Below are 15,508 nucleotides of genomic sequence, written 5' to 3' on the forward strand. Positions count from 1 at the left end.
GCAAGATGCATTTGTTCAAGATGAATATCATTTACCACGACCATGTATGCACTCAGTGCTAAAAGGTGGAGGCTGGGGTGGTGGAGGCAAGTTACCGGCAGCAGGGCGTGAGCTGAGCAGGGATCAGTGAGGATGAGGTCGTGTTTAAAAGGGACCGCTTTGAATGGGCTGTGATTAGTGGGTGACTGGGGAGCGCCCATAAACCTATCAGTAGCTGACAGCTTATGACAGCTGAGCACATGACTCCGTGTCCTACATGAACTAACGCCATGCTTCATAAAGTGTTTTTTTTATTTTTATAATGCATAAATTTGACAATCAATGAAATAAAGTGACTAAATGTAGTACAATATAAAGTAAATGAGTGATTTTGGATTGTCATAGATCCAAGTGTAACGCCACAGTGTGGTTTTAAGGTTCTATTACATGTCAAACCTAGTATAAGCAGGATTGTTGAAGATTGTTTTACTTTATCACTGATAGTCATTGTGATGTTTTTAAAGCATCTAACATACTAGCACTTAAGTAAAGCTACACAGGTAGAAACTATATTTGGCAATGTTTTTTTTTTAAACTTTTTTTTTATGCCATTACAATTCATGTCGTTGGAGTTTGGGAGGTAACTTCCTTTTGACACGGGAAGGAACAGGAAGTCTCTGACCTGTGCCCAGCTGGTTACTTGAGTTCTGTGTGTGAGGCTGCAGTGTTGACCACTGGCCACCGTGAGGCCACGCAGCATGTAGCTGTGTCACAGATGCTAGAGTCTTTGACCCTGTTCAGATTTGGTATGAACATCGGTCCTGTCAGCGAATTTGTTCTACACCTTTTTCTACCTTTTTAATATTGTGCATGAGTTATATTATGACCTGACCTGAGCGGCCTACTGGCAGGAATGCTTTATACTCTAAAGTTTAATTATAGGTTTTGTGACAGGAGTTGCCTTCCTGTTGCTGGTGCTGTGATAAGCTGAGCATGGAGTGTGCACTCATGAGTATAATGGTCACTATTAGTCATAAGTTGCCCATTATACTCATTAGTATTCAACTTGTCATAGCTAATAGTTAAAGACTGCAATCCCTTCCCTCCCCCTATAAAATACTGAAATGCTTCTATTGAAGTTCAAGCTTTTTGGTTTGACCAATGGCATTTACATTAGACCAAGAATCTGTGTACAGATCCATGTTGTAATAAACTCATTATATTCAAGTAAGAACAACTGAGTTCTATTCACCGCTGTGCTCACTGATTTAGAATTTGCTCTGTGAACTTGAATGCATTCTGATGATGACTTTGTTCTTTCTTTGTAGCTGCACTCATTCATCCAGCCCCTCCTGACTCCGCTCATTCTTTCTCTATCTCTCTCACTCATGCCGACACTCTAGCATAAACTTTGTCATTGGTCACATCTGTAAACTCTGACAATTTGGTCTTCACAATCACAAATAACAGTCCTGATTATTTACATATAAAGTGAGATCCGATCACACTTGGTCACAGAAGACGCGTTCAGGACACATTTTAATATCGGGGGGTTAAGCTCTCACCACTTGTGGTCAGATCTCTCAGGACAGATGTTAATACTTCAGGCTCTGGCAGCAGTTCTTTAAAAGTGTGAGGGTCTCCACCTCCTGCTCCTTCAGCTCTTCTTGGGATTGGCTGAGGTCAGTTCCTCCAGCTCTGCTCCCAGGCCCTGCGATTCCTGACATAGGTTATCCTAAACCCCGGGATCTCACTCATGCATGATGCTCTTCCCCAGAACTTCACACTTAACCCTGCACTTCCTCGTGTCCTCAGCAGCACACCTGCCATTACTGAAGTCGATCAGATGAGCTGTTGTGGAAAAAATAAGACACACACTTCAATTTATAGTTGGATGTCCTTTTTTCCAGTGTAGTTAGCAAGTCAAATTAATGTGCAGCTTATTCAAGTGGTTCATTTTTTATTTGGGATAGCATGATAAAGGCATGATAAAGATGTGAAGTATAGCCACATGTCTTCAGTTTCCATTGAACTTTTCCTGTTTCCACATTAATAGAAACAAATTGTGGGGCTTTTCATTAAAACATCATTAATATTTATTTAATGACTAGTACAATGTCCGTTCTAAAACCCGCCTGTTTGGAATAAGCTGTTTGCTTGTGTTAAAGCTCCAGAGCTATTATTCCTCGTCATTAGTGAGTCCTCCTCAAACGCTTCTACAATATACTGTCGCTTTTTATTGTTTGTGTACAGAACTTACTTCATCCCATCTGGTTTATCTGCACTGAAGATTTTATTGCCTATTTTTCATAAAATGAAACAGAATTTTCTTTATTACTGTTCACATCTCTGGTTTATTTATAAGTTTGAATGATTTGACAAATAGTAGGTATATTTTTATACATTGCATGTCAGCTTTTTTCAGAGTCTGTAAAGCGACCGACAAAATCTTCACATGCAAATTCAAAACTTTTCAAAATGAAAGCTCTGTAATCCATTTTAGTGTAAACCATTACAGCAACAAAACAAACGTTTTGCTTTTACTTTGAAGACAACTTGCTAAAGAGGAAGTGATTTTGTGAATGTTGCTATGACAGATCAGCAGCTGTGCGTCTCAATCAATATGATGAAATAAAAAATATATAAAATTATCAATATAATATGGTGGCTGTTAGACTCAGTTGCCGACCGCTGCTGTAGTTTATGAGAGGAAGTAGAATAAGACATGTTAAACTCTGTCCACAGACTGAAGGCACAGTGCCCCACCCCCACTGACTGCTACAGAGTGCTGGTCACCTGTTTATTTAAACTTTACTAATAATGATGGCACTGCGTTTCCAAATTGTACCAAAATCGGCACTGGCAATTTACAATACACATGCAAAGTGAAGCTGATAAAATGAAGATATGAGATATGCATTGGACAGACACGTGTTGAATTAGTAGGTAGATTACATGTAGACAAAGAAGTGTCAAGTCTTCACTCGACTGTCACAATTTCACAAGTGAGCCAATGATTAATCTAATATTTCGGTGAAAAGGTTATCAAAGCCTTAAGTTGTCCTTGTTTTAGGTCTTTTTGTTCTCATGTATGGTGCATGTGTCCAATGTTCTTTCGCATCCATGTCCCAAACTGTCATTCAGCTGTGGAATTAATATGAGGCTGATAATAGCATGGAACATATCACATCATAGCCTATACAGAGCCATGTTAGAAATAGCATGTTAGTCTTATCTAAGCCTGAGACTGTATGTTCTGTACTCAGCAGACAGAGCTGACTTTCCATCAGCCTCCCAGAATCTTCTGTTTTTTTTTTGGGATGTCCAGAGAGGGGAGAGGGGGATTACACAGAGCACGAGGGCGGCAGGGTTAACAGTGCACTGGACAGCTGAATCAGTGGAGGGCCTTCCTGGTGCGGATTCCATTGGTGTGCTGTGTCTGCCACAAATAGATTTTCTAGTACTTTCCGTAATGGTGTGGAGGGGTGTGAGTTGGGAGGGCTTGACTCACAAGGGAGGACCCTGTTGACAGGGGTGGCGTCTGTGTGTATAAAAGGTCTCAGCTGAGAGGCAGACGGAACATTGGAAACACATTTTCAGACAGGCCAAAGGTTTCTTCTTGTGCAGCCAGCAGCGCTCCATTACAACAACGCTCCACAGCAGCCATGGCTGAGAGACGTATTCCTTTCACCCTGCTCCAAAGCCCGAGCTGGGACCCATTCTGTGACTGGCAACAGAGCAGTCGAATGTTCGACCAGTCCTTCGGCATGCCAACCCTAGAAGCCACATTCCCTACCACCCATTGGCCTGGGTACATGCGGTCCTCCATCCTGACCCCGGAAATGGGCACCATGACACCCCACACTCCTATGATGCCCCACACTCCCATGATGTATCCCGGCGCCATGATGGCCCAGCAGGCCCAGCAGGCGCAGCAGGCTCGCGCCCTGTCCCGCCAGATGAGCACCGGCTTGTCGGAGATCAAGCAGACCCAAGACAGCTGGAAGGTGTCCCTGGACGTCAACCACTTCTCGCCTGAGGAGCTGCTAGTGAAAACCAAGGATGGTGTGGTGGAAATCACTGGTGAGCCTTCATTTCTCTCACTGATCCCTTCCCTGCGCTGTACTGTTGCCCACTGTATGCTGGGAAACAACATTTTCCTAAACTTTTATATTAGAATAACATTTTGAACGTAATTTCCACTCAGCATCTAGCCACAGTATCAAAACACCGTGTGTAGGACAGATGCATTGATAGAAACATGACAGAATTACTTTGTGTTTACTGTGCACTAAGGTTTAGAGGAGCTGCTACAGTGAGGAACAAAGGCAACATAAAAAGGCAGGAAAACTTTGTGCAACTCAAAGTACAAGGCAGATGCATTGCTGCAGAGTTACATAATATCATGAGACATTGTTCTGAGATCCAGTGTACTAGAGGGCGGGGGCTTTGGATGAATGCCTGCTCGACGGATAGCAACCCACAATTCAATGTGTGGGAGTCGTCTTTCACAGCAGCTCACTGATAAACATGGTGCAAAAGCCAGTTTCACTTCTCCATATGAAATGTTTTCATCACCTAAATGAAGGGCTAAAGTAAAAATGAGTAAACCTGACGGTATGGAATGGATCAGATAAAAGTTCCTTTCTCTCCACTGTGACTCACCCAGTGTGTCTGCTACTTTAAAAGGACTGCTGGATCTGGAACAGGGTTCTGGGCCAGACTATGGCACATATCTCTGGTGAGAGACTGGACAGGCAGGAACAACATAGATAAATAAAGCACGGGGCTCTGTCCAAGTGGAATTTGCCACCTCATGTTCCTGATATCACCAGCGAACAAATGCGATGTTCAAAGATGTCAGAGAATTAATGAGAGCTTTGTATACGTATCAAATTTCGTTTTTACCCTACCTCCTTCCTGGCGTTTTCATACACACTCAAACTAATGACCCCTGATGTTAGGAAAAAGCGGCTGCTCGGCCCAGCCACACACTCGCTCATGCTGGCAGCGTCGTCCTGTAGGAAAGACGACAGCCCCCAGAGGAAAGCAACCTTCATCAGGCCGTTGTCATAACAAACACATTTCTGCAGAGCCAGGATGAAGGGCCGGGTTTTAGGCATCTGAGTGCCTGCGAGAGCCTGACGGGACGCGATTAAGACTGGTGAGGATCTTCTGTGGCTGGTATGGCCGCACGGCTGTGTAAGATAAAAATACCACCACAAAGGCCTCCACATAGCTGCTCCCCCACCCTGTCCCCAGTCTTTATGATCTGCTACAACAGCTCCTGGCTTGAGATTCATATTTATAATTTGTGGTTTATGGTGGCTACCAGAATACTCTTTTGCACAAACAACACCTGGGAACCAAATTGGGCCAAAATATGTCAAGAAAGTCACTGTGCTCCGCTAAGATAGCAGCTCCCGGCTCTTTAGCTTTATATTAGGTGCAAAGACAAAAGGTTGGTATCCATCAATTCATCTGTCTATTGCACTTATGAGAGAGGGAGTCCACACTTGCAGGTTTTAGTTTTTCCCTACTGTTGAAAGGATTTTTTGGGGGGTTTTGTTTCAGAGGTTCTGGTAGATTGTTATCTTTGCTGGTCTTTATGCTAATGCATTGGGTTTGTATGAAACAATTTGTTTGAGTAATAATGATTTGAGTTACCCCTGTGCTTTCACAGCTATGGCAAAACAAAATTGAAAAGACCAATTGAAAATAAATCCTCAAAAAGAGTCCTGACTATAATGATAGTAATAAGGTGCAATAGTTCACACACCCAACTCGTTTCAGTGTAAAATTCTGGATTAAAAAAATACCACACACATTCTGCCTGAGAAGGTTTTCTGATCAGTCCTTCTGCTGGTGTTTCATTCTTCAAGCAGCCTCCTTCCCCCATACCCCCCATTTGGTGTCCTCCTTTGCAGATTTGGTGCATCATAATATTGTAATAATTATTTTAATTCATAACCCCTAGAAGTGAGCATGACTTTCAGATTAGTGCTACATTTTGGTAAAAGAATGTTTCCTGTGTCCTCAGGGAAGCATGAGGAGAGGAAGGATGAGCACGGTTTTGTGTCCAGGACCTTCACCAGGAAATACACGTAAGTGACTCAGCATGTTAAACTCTATTCATTATCAACAGACAAGCCTGAAGAATTTAGTTTAACACCAATTAGTTTTGTGGATTCTACAAATAAGCTGCAGGCAGTATGTCAACAGCTCACTTCAAACCACTTTTCTCATTAAAACTCTGCCCGCTGTGGCTTTTTCTCAGGCTGGGTTCAGATTCCTGTGATTCTCTTGTCATGGCTTTGCTGCCCTGAATCTCTTTTAGTTTTAGGTCTGTCCGGCCTGTAGAGGGCTGCTGCTTTTCAGAGCATGAAATTCAGCTATCAGCAGCAGCCGCCACCTCCCAGCATTCATTCCTCTGAGTTTTTTAGCTTCACAGGGCTCTGCTGCCATCCAGGGGCCACAGCACACACTGAGGAGACAAACTGAGCTGGTCTTAGATCAGATTTTATAGATATTTCAGTCCATTTATGAATAAGAAGAGGCCATGATGCGTTTTCATCAGGACTGGAGCCATTTTTACATTTACTGGAGTGATTCTTTGACTTACTGTAAAGCTTAACTGTATTGTATTGCTCCCTTCCAGCCTGCCCTCCACATCTGACATTGAGAAGGTGACCTCCTCCCTGTCCCCTGAGGGGGTGCTCACCATTGAGGCTCCTCTTACCAGACCTGCCATCGAGTCCTCAGAGGTTAGGATACCCGTCACCATGGACAAAGGTGGCGTGGTGAAGAAGTAGGAGGAAGAGCAGCATACGTATATACATGCATACAAGGTGAAGAAGTAGCATATAGCGTGTTCACATAGCAGAGACGGAAGAGCGAGGGATTTTGCTCTTCTGTCGCCTCCCTCCTTTCTGACTGTGATAATGAGCCAACCCCAGCTGAGTGCACTGTGTAAACACATCTGCACCAGTGCCATATGCCTTCTCTTTCTGCTGTAATTACTCTTCAGCTGAATGTAGGAAATCTCAGCTCAGCCCCGCTCTCTCCCACACACACACACACACACACACACACACACACACACACACACACACACACACACACACACACACACACACACACACACACACACACACACCTTTCTCGGTCCTGTTGAGCAAATCCACTTCATGCTGCCTCTACAGACAAATTAAAGACAACAGTGAAGTGGACAGTAAAAGCAGGAATCTTGTAAATTAAGGAACCAAGGTCCTAGGATAGTATTTATACCAAATTATTCTTTTGCCTGTATGTGAACACACTGTTGTCGCCCTGGACTGGACAGAGACCGTTGCCATTTACAGTTGCCTTCAGAAAGATTACCCAGTCACACAAATAAAGAATAGAAACGTATTGAGTCTCTTGTTTTTCTTGTGTGTCGGTGACCTGACGTCAAGTCAGAGTCAACTTCGATGTCAGTTCTGCCATATGTACAGCACACTGATGGGATTGAAATGCTGTTTCTCTCTGGGCCCCAGTGAAAACAAAATTAGACATAAGTACACAACATAAGTGGAAAACTGACATGCGTACGCAATTTATAAGTATGCAGTCAAAAAGGCACGGGGGGAGAATTAAAAACTGTAGCGTGTTGTGCAAACCGGAGTACTGCAAAGTAAAAATAAGCAGTGTAAATGTTTGATATAATGTACAGTTGTGACAAGTTCCTCCACAGGTTGAGGTAAATAGCAGCAGTCTTCACATCCTGAATCGGACGAATTTGTTACAAGTCTGGAAACTTGAAGATCATGACTAAATCATGAAATACTAAGCTTCCAAATGATACAGTATCTTTTACTAAGTTATATATCTGAGGGCCATTCATGCAAAAGGGGGCAAGTGAAACAGCCCATGCTCAACATGATATGCTTCACTGCTGTAATTCTTACATTTAACAATGTTGCCTCTGACTGATCTCTACATAGTGAATGGACCAGCTTTTATTGAAACTGAAACAAAGCATTATAACATTGTGTCCTACAGCAGCCCTATAACACCAGTTAGTAAATTAACTTTGAATAGGAATTGATATATCTATATTATTGCATAACTAACTTTAAAGACTATTCTTATTAATTCATTGACCTTCAGCGAACAGGACTCAGTGTTGTACAAGTTCAACCTGACACTGACTCCTGATCTGCAGGGCGGGTGTGTAAAATGCTTTATGAAGTGGAGAAAAACCTGATGAGGTAGTTGATAAATGAGAGAGGTGTCATGTACAGAGAAATAACTCATCTCTGCTGTTCATCAGCGCTGAAATGTGTCGTAACGGGCAGGATTGCATAATTCAATCATAGAGAATGAGCTGCTGAAGTACTCTTGCACAGAGATTCATAATTGATGGAGATGCTTTTTACTCTTGACTGAACAAGGTCATTTAAAACAACTGCACCAGGAATAGATGTTAGTGGGGAGGGAGAAAACTACAGTCGGCTGAAGCTAAAAGATGTGAGTGTATAGTAAAACATAATAGTTGCTAATTAGTAATTAATCTATGGTTGCTTCAGTCAGTCTGTCCACCTCTTTGGTCCAGACTGAGATCTCTCAACAACCTTTGGGTGGATTAGCATCAAATTTTGCGCAGGTTTTCGGAGTCCCCAGGGGATGAAGCCTATTGACTTTGCCTCTGCTGCATTTTTGCTCACAGAAATCCCATTGGATAGACTAAAAGCTAAAGCAGAGAATTTGGCTACATTACATTGTTGATACACTGTCTTTTCCGCTAGTGTTGCTATAACATGTGTGGTTATGATTGAAAAATATCAGGATGAATTGTTTTAACTTTGGTCATCAGGTCTAAGTTTCACTGAACAATGTTAACATATGCTCAGGAGTATTGTTTGCATGCTAGCACTTTAATCTAGGAAGCTAAATATGGCAAAGATTAAACAAATAAAATGTATCTTGCATCTGTGGATCGACAAATTGATAGTTCTACTAAATGTTTCACCAGATGATACTTGAAATTTATCATCATTTCCTTGTTAATGAAAGTGTAGTGCCGAGTGAGTGCTGTGTGATTTGAACAAGCAATACCTTCAGTATTAAAAACTTCTTAGCGGTCATTAGGGGCGGGGCAGTGTGGCCTTCAGTCTGTGGACCGAGCTGAACATAAACCACAGCAGTGGTCTGCAACTGGGTCAAACCACGGCCAGATCATAGTTCGTACTTTGATTATTTCCATTTCATCATATCAGTCAAATTTAGACTTATGGGTGTTGATCTCCGTCATAGCAACATTTATAGAATTATTTCCTCTTCAGCAAGTTGTCTACAAAGTAAAAGCAAAATCCTTGTTTGTTGCTGTAATGCTTTGTACCGAGAAAATTACATCAGAGCTTTTATTTTGAAAAGTTGTAAACTTGGGTCTGAAGATTGCCTCTGAAATGGCCGACATTCAATGCATTTGAGGTTTATGGCACATCTTGAATAACTTCACATCATGGTAAAACTACAATATACACTTATATACTTATATGTACACAGTGTCTTAGTGTATTCTAAGTGAGTAATTTTTTTATATATATTTATTGCTTTAGGACAATAGTGGGACTGGTACAGTTATGAATGTTCAGCATGGGAAGTTTCATAGTTTCCCAGTGAGACATGACTGACCCAACAGATACTCTGGTTTCTATCACTGCCATGACAATTTAAGACGAGTTGGATAAATCAAAGTGCAGAGAGCACTGATTTGTCTCCTGCATCTCCCCTCATTAAATATTAACGTGGATTTATTCCTGTTGCAGCTGAGAAACTGATTTGGATCAGTGTGCCCCAAGTGAGCAGAGCAAATTTAAAAGTAATGCGTTCTGAACATTTCCCAACGTTTGTGTTTATCAAGGGGCGAAACAGTCGAGACTGGATTAAAAATGTGTCCTGACTGGTGAGTTTTCATAACATCCTGCACGTTTTAAAACAGCATGGACGTCTACAGGAACATATAGGTTGAAAAATATACATATACTGTATGTAAACAGAGGAACTAGGCCTGGAGCGGTATTTGAAAATACCATCAACAATCTGTACGAGCTCTGTCACGATCAATACACTGTTCAGCTGCATGTATGAAGCCAATTCTGCATGCGAGTGTGTTAATCTGCCTCCAGTTCATCCCCAGTCACTGCAGGAAGAAATGAAAGATGTGGCAGCACGACTGGTGACGTACTGAGTGGCTGGTTGTTTTCATCACTCCCCTTTCTTCCTCCCCGTCAACTTCTAGCCATTCATGTTGCGTGCCAGCCCACTAATGCACATACTAACTCTACTCTTGACTCCGAAGCTGCAGGGGAGATCTATTTATAGAGCGCTCTGCTATGCACCGAGCCTCCAGCGGGTTGTATAGTTACACAGGGTGGATAGCGGACATGGACTGGTGCTTATTTCTTCTTTATGGTTCCAGACCTGTAGTGATTAATGAGCTGCTCATCCGCTATCATTAGCTAGATCTGAGCCATTTCTAACAACATTGCACTAGATGATACACACAAATAAAAATATATAATGTAAGAGCATGAATTTGTGAGAGAGCACTTAACATTTGCCAAAACAGAACATCATAAACACTGTTTATAAATTCACAGTCTGTGTGTGTGTGCCATGTATTTATTTCTCGTATCTGCTACAAAGTGAGTGGAAGCTCTGCCATTCATGCAAGCCTGGCAGACATTGGCCTCAGACGAGGCAGCAGCAGTCTCTAAACCACTTAGCATTTCAGCTTTTCCTCATCCATGAGTCACCATTTCCTCCCAGTATAATGCAGGCCTAAATTATTCATGCCAGTCCCCATCAATCCAGGAGCTATCCAGGCCGTTAACCAGAGAACTGCCTCACGTGAGCTGCCATTAGTGGCCAGGCAGCTGATTGGACTCCTACACTTCACTCCCTGAGTGTTCAAGAGGAAAATCTAGAAAAAACTTGATGTTCCAAGTCAAGAGAGAAACATAAATATGTATCTCACTTTAGCGGAAAAAACAAATAATCTTAGAATGCTTCTGCTTCTCTACACTCAGTGTGGAGTCTGTAAATATATTATTCTGTCCACAGCATAAATATTACTGTTGGCAGTAAATCTACAATCAGTGCTACATAGTGTTTTTGTTCTTTATTTCATAGACATTTTTCACAGCAGAATGTCTGCTATGAAAAATTGACTGTCATCGCACAAAAGCAGAGGACCGTGAAACAAAGAAGAAGAAAGATTATAGTAGGAATATTTAACAAATGATGCATATTAGAGCTGCATTATACCAACTGTAAAAAGTTATCACTCCAATTGCTGCCTCTGTTTACCATATCATTTATTGGCCCTAAAGTAATGCACTGTAAATCAAATTAGAATTAACATACCTCCACTAATGCCCAATTGTCCCTTTAATTTAATCAAGCCACGACACATTGGTAGCTATCAGATCAATCAGATATCTGTGTGCATAATGTTTTAAATCAAGATCTTATTTCTTGAGAAATTCACAAAAATTATGAATCTTACAATGTTAAGTTAAAAAACAAAATCCTGGTTCTGCCCTCCTTAATGAAACCTGCTCCCAAAGTTAATTGGTTCTTCCATTGCCCATACCCCACCCTTCCTCCAAATTTCACGAAAATCAGTACCGTAGTGTTTGTGTCACACAATGCAAAGAAAATATAACTTCTTCAGTAGAAGTAAGACAGAGAAAGCCGTTTTAGTGTTGGTGCAGCATATGGCACATAACCCTGCTGTAGGAGCCAAAGTTAACATTTAGCCTGTCTTTGTGTTTTTAGTTTGGCTGCAGATATTTGCTATATTATAAGTGCTGGGTAAGAGGGGCAAGGGGTGTGGTATTTTGTCTCTATTTCAGCTGTTAAATTTGTTTGGTGGGTTATAGACAAAGACGAGAGTACGGCTCCCATATTTTCTGGCTCCCATATTGTCCATGTTACAAAATGTATCATGGACTCGTGGATCCTTTACTGAACGCATCGCAGTAAGGAGCCTGCTTAGTGGTAATCTTTCTTTTGTATAGAGTTGCTATTCCTGCAATGGATGAAACATAGCCGTCCCCTTAAAATGCATTACTGATACTGATGTGATAACTGATGGTGGTGGAATCTGAAAGTCAGTGAGCCGTACTCATGGTAGTGAGCTAACATTTCTTATCACATTTAAACGAGTAAATAATAAACTGTGTCCTCTGTAACAGCAAAGTGTTTCTGCTTGTAATAATAACCACTCCCCCACTGATTTGTCTGAATACACTGTGTCCATTGACGAGACCTGCTGATAGGCTGCTGCTATAGCATAAGCAGGGACCAAAAAAGAGAGCCGCTACTTGACCGAACGAGGAAGGAGAATCTATCAAATATCAAGGGTAATAAGAGATACAGTACTAAATGGGGACGAATAAGAAGTAGGATATTGAAACACAGTGGATGGCGGTAACGCACCTTAACCCAACAAAGAAGAAGAGACCAAAGTCTGACCATAATAAAAGCGAAACATTTAGAGCCTGAGATAAGAGCAAGTTACACTCCATGATATGGCAGAAACTCTCAAAGAGATTGATAACTATTCTACAGCACAAACACAACAATCATCGCTCCGATCAATTATTGATGATCATCAGTTTTTCATCTTTTAAACGGTGCTGATTGTAATGCTTGTTCTATCTTTACTCACTGTGAGTCACTCAGTTCAATCTTATTTGACAGGTACATACGACACCATATCAGCTTGATATACAGATGTAGGACAGTCTGTACCATAGTGGATGACAAGTGGCCCTACATTTTCCGTGGTACACGCAGACGGCCAGTATCTCAGCATCTCGGATGCCATTGTTTCTTTATGTTGTTCCCTGAAGTCCGTCCCTGAGGACTGCTTCATGGTGACATCAGGCAGGTTGTGAAAGACGGCAAACTGTGATTGGTCAGGGATGTCTCATGACTGAGTCAAAGTAAGAATTTATGACTCGACACTCCCCTAACACAACCAATATCTTTTCAAACATACATGCTGTGGTAGTTTGAACCTGACATTAGAGAGTACGGAACAAAAATTAAACATAAACTAAATATCTTGTCATCTAGTTTTACCTGCAAGTTGTGAGCTAAACTTTGTTTTGCCTGGTCTGACACATCAACATGCTGAATAGAAAAAAACTAGTTTTTTTTTTTGTCCCACCATCATGCAGTTGCCTAAATCTGACGATTAAACAGGAAGAGCTGTAAAAAGCATTTGATGGAGATGTAAACAAAATGGCTAAAGTACATTTAACGTGAAATAGAGTTCATGTTGTGCAGCTGAATTGCTAACAGTTCTTTTAATGGCATTTACTATTTCAAAACTAATGATCATCATTAAAGCAAACTTTAAAACTAACCTTGATTTATATTGGTGATGCTGTCCTTGTCCTGACATTGTTTTATCAATGTGAGTTTAATAGACTGATTCATGAATTCATTTTCTGACTCCGATGATAACTATTTGTTTCACTTTGACATCAAAAGTAATCAAGGCCTTGGGTATATTGAGATAATGAGGAAACAATATTCTCAGAGGTGATCCGCATTCAGACTAAATCTGTGCTTGATGTAAATTCCTTTAATATTGTCACATTTTAAACATCTAAAACTATTGGATTGATGATCAGTAGAGGTTGTACAAAGATGAATGATCCCGAATGGATGAATCTTAATAATGTTTTGGATGTAGTGTCATGAAATTGGCTTCAGGGATGTAATAGATTTGATGATTCAGAGGGGGAAATCACCTTTGAACGGCTCTACACGCAGTCGTGCATCTTGTTCAAAAGCTCAAAGTTTTCTTAAGTTATGACAAAATAAGTAACAGGCCACTCCCACTTGCATCAATCAATATGGCACTAAAGATTTTGGTTAATACTTATGCAATGCAAATTTTGTGATTTGACCACTGAGATTTAAGGTGCACATTTTTGGTATTTATGTCCCCCCTATACTTTGGTAATCCGATTCCAATCTTGCTTATGTATGATAAAGTTCTGTCTCAGTCCACCACGTCTGCATATTTTTGACGTCAACTACTATTTCTTTTGCCCAGGGTTAATCTGGTCATGTTAGTCCATAATCTGGCAGCAATTTCAGACACAACCTATCGTCTAAATTTTATTGTTGTTGTATATTTTTTCTATAGAGATAATAGGGTGGTCATTTAAAAATATATTTTGGGACACAAAATAGAACCACAACCCAAGTGTCATGACCTAGTACGTGTTCAGTATGTAGCTCAGTCTGTTAACATTATATCCAATGACCTACGACCTGTCAGCTTTAGCTTTAGCCTAAGTCTGTTGGCATGATAATCCATGACATAAGGCCTGTTAGTTTAAGCCTTAGTCTTTTAGCATGCTGTAAAAGTAACTTTTAGCTTTAGCCTCAGTCTGTTAGCAAGATTTAATGACCTTGGACCTGTTAGCTTTAACCTCTGTCTGTTAGCATGATGTGATGACCTTGGACCTGTTAGCTTTACACTCAGTCTGTTAGCGTGATGTAAAAACTTAGTATCTGTTAGCGTTAGCCTTAGTCTATTAGCATGTTATTCCATGACCTTACCCATGTCAGCTTTTAGCCTTATTCTTTTAGCATGATGCAATACCCTATATCTGCCAAGCTGATATTAAATCATGTGTGGAGACACAGGAGCTAATTAAGTACTGGGTTAGTGTCACCTTTTTAATGTGGATTTTAACACAGTGACTTTGTTTGATGATTCTGTTTGTTATTTTTTTATTTCTTGCCTTATTCAATTTTTTTTTTTACTGTATTTCTCTTACATAGATTTAGATTCTACCTCTGCACTTCTCATACTTTTATATCCCTGCTTGTGTTGCTTTTCCTTTGCTATGATTGTAAAGCTCTTCGGTTCAACTCGTGGTTTTCAATGTGCCATAGAAATAAATCGGATTTGACTTTACACCTGTTTTCTTCTTCCGAAATGTGTCTTTGGTTTTTTTTCCAGAGTTAGAAACAGATACAAGTCGGATGACCAAATCTAAATTATTCAATTTCACTGTTGAAATTGAATAATTTAGCTATGGCTATCGCTTCTGTTTGCATTCTGTCAGCAAGGTTTCAGGTTTGTATCCCGGTTTGGTAGGGGCCTTTCTTTGTGAATTTTGCATGTCCTCTCTATGTTTGTGGGTTTCCACAGTCCAAAGATTGGGGTTAGGTTAATTGGAGACCCTAAATTGACCATAGACGTTAATATTGTGAATGGTTATCTCTGTAAATTGGCCCTGTGATATACTGGTTACCTCTCCAGGGTAGACCCTTCCTGTCTGCCAATGTCAGCTATTGGCTCCAGCTCCCCTGCCACCCTCAAAAGAATAAGCAGTGTATATATAATAAATGAATGGATGAATTTAATAAAGTGCAGTTTTGAGAAACTTGCACTGTGTAATTTAAAAACTCTGAAAGCAGCCATTCTGTGTTGTGAACAGCCCATTTCAGC

The 15,508-nt window shown here is 40.9% G+C and overlaps 1 protein-coding gene across 1 annotated transcript; it reads left to right on the forward strand.

Moving 5' to 3' along the window:
* The first annotated feature begins 3,541 nt into the window (after positions 1-3,541).
* Positions 3,542-7,389, forward strand: hspb1 (heat shock protein, alpha-crystallin-related, 1). The gene is made up of 3 exons (XM_035178000.2): positions 3,542-4,062; positions 6,020-6,083; positions 6,638-7,389. The coding sequence occupies exons 1-3, from the start codon at positions 3,645-3,647 to the stop codon at positions 6,789-6,791; spliced, it is 636 nt and encodes a 211-aa protein (XP_035033891.1). The 5' UTR covers positions 3,542-3,644; the 3' UTR covers positions 6,792-7,389.
* Positions 7,390-15,508: the final 8,119 nt, after the last annotated feature.

Source organism: Hippoglossus stenolepis, chromosome 15, assembly GCF_022539355.2.
Source record: "Hippoglossus stenolepis isolate QCI-W04-F060 chromosome 15, HSTE1.2, whole genome shotgun sequence".
Classification (NCBI taxonomy): Eukaryota; Metazoa; Chordata; class Actinopteri; order Pleuronectiformes; family Pleuronectidae; genus Hippoglossus; species Hippoglossus stenolepis.

Bases quoted from the DNA above. Each gene is read 5' to 3' on its own strand.
- hspb1 (XM_035178000.2), top strand. From the start codon at position 3,645: ATGGCTGAGAGACGTATTCCTTTCACCCTGCTCCAAAGCCCGAGCTGG. The intron at 4,063-6,019 runs GTGAGCCTTCAT...CTGTGTCCTCAG, and splicing joins TGGTGTGGTGGAAATCACTG to GGAAGCATGAGGAGAGGAAG. The intron at 6,084-6,637 runs GTAAGTGACTCA...GCTCCCTTCCAG, and splicing joins ACCTTCACCAGGAAATACAC to CCTGCCCTCCACATCTGACA.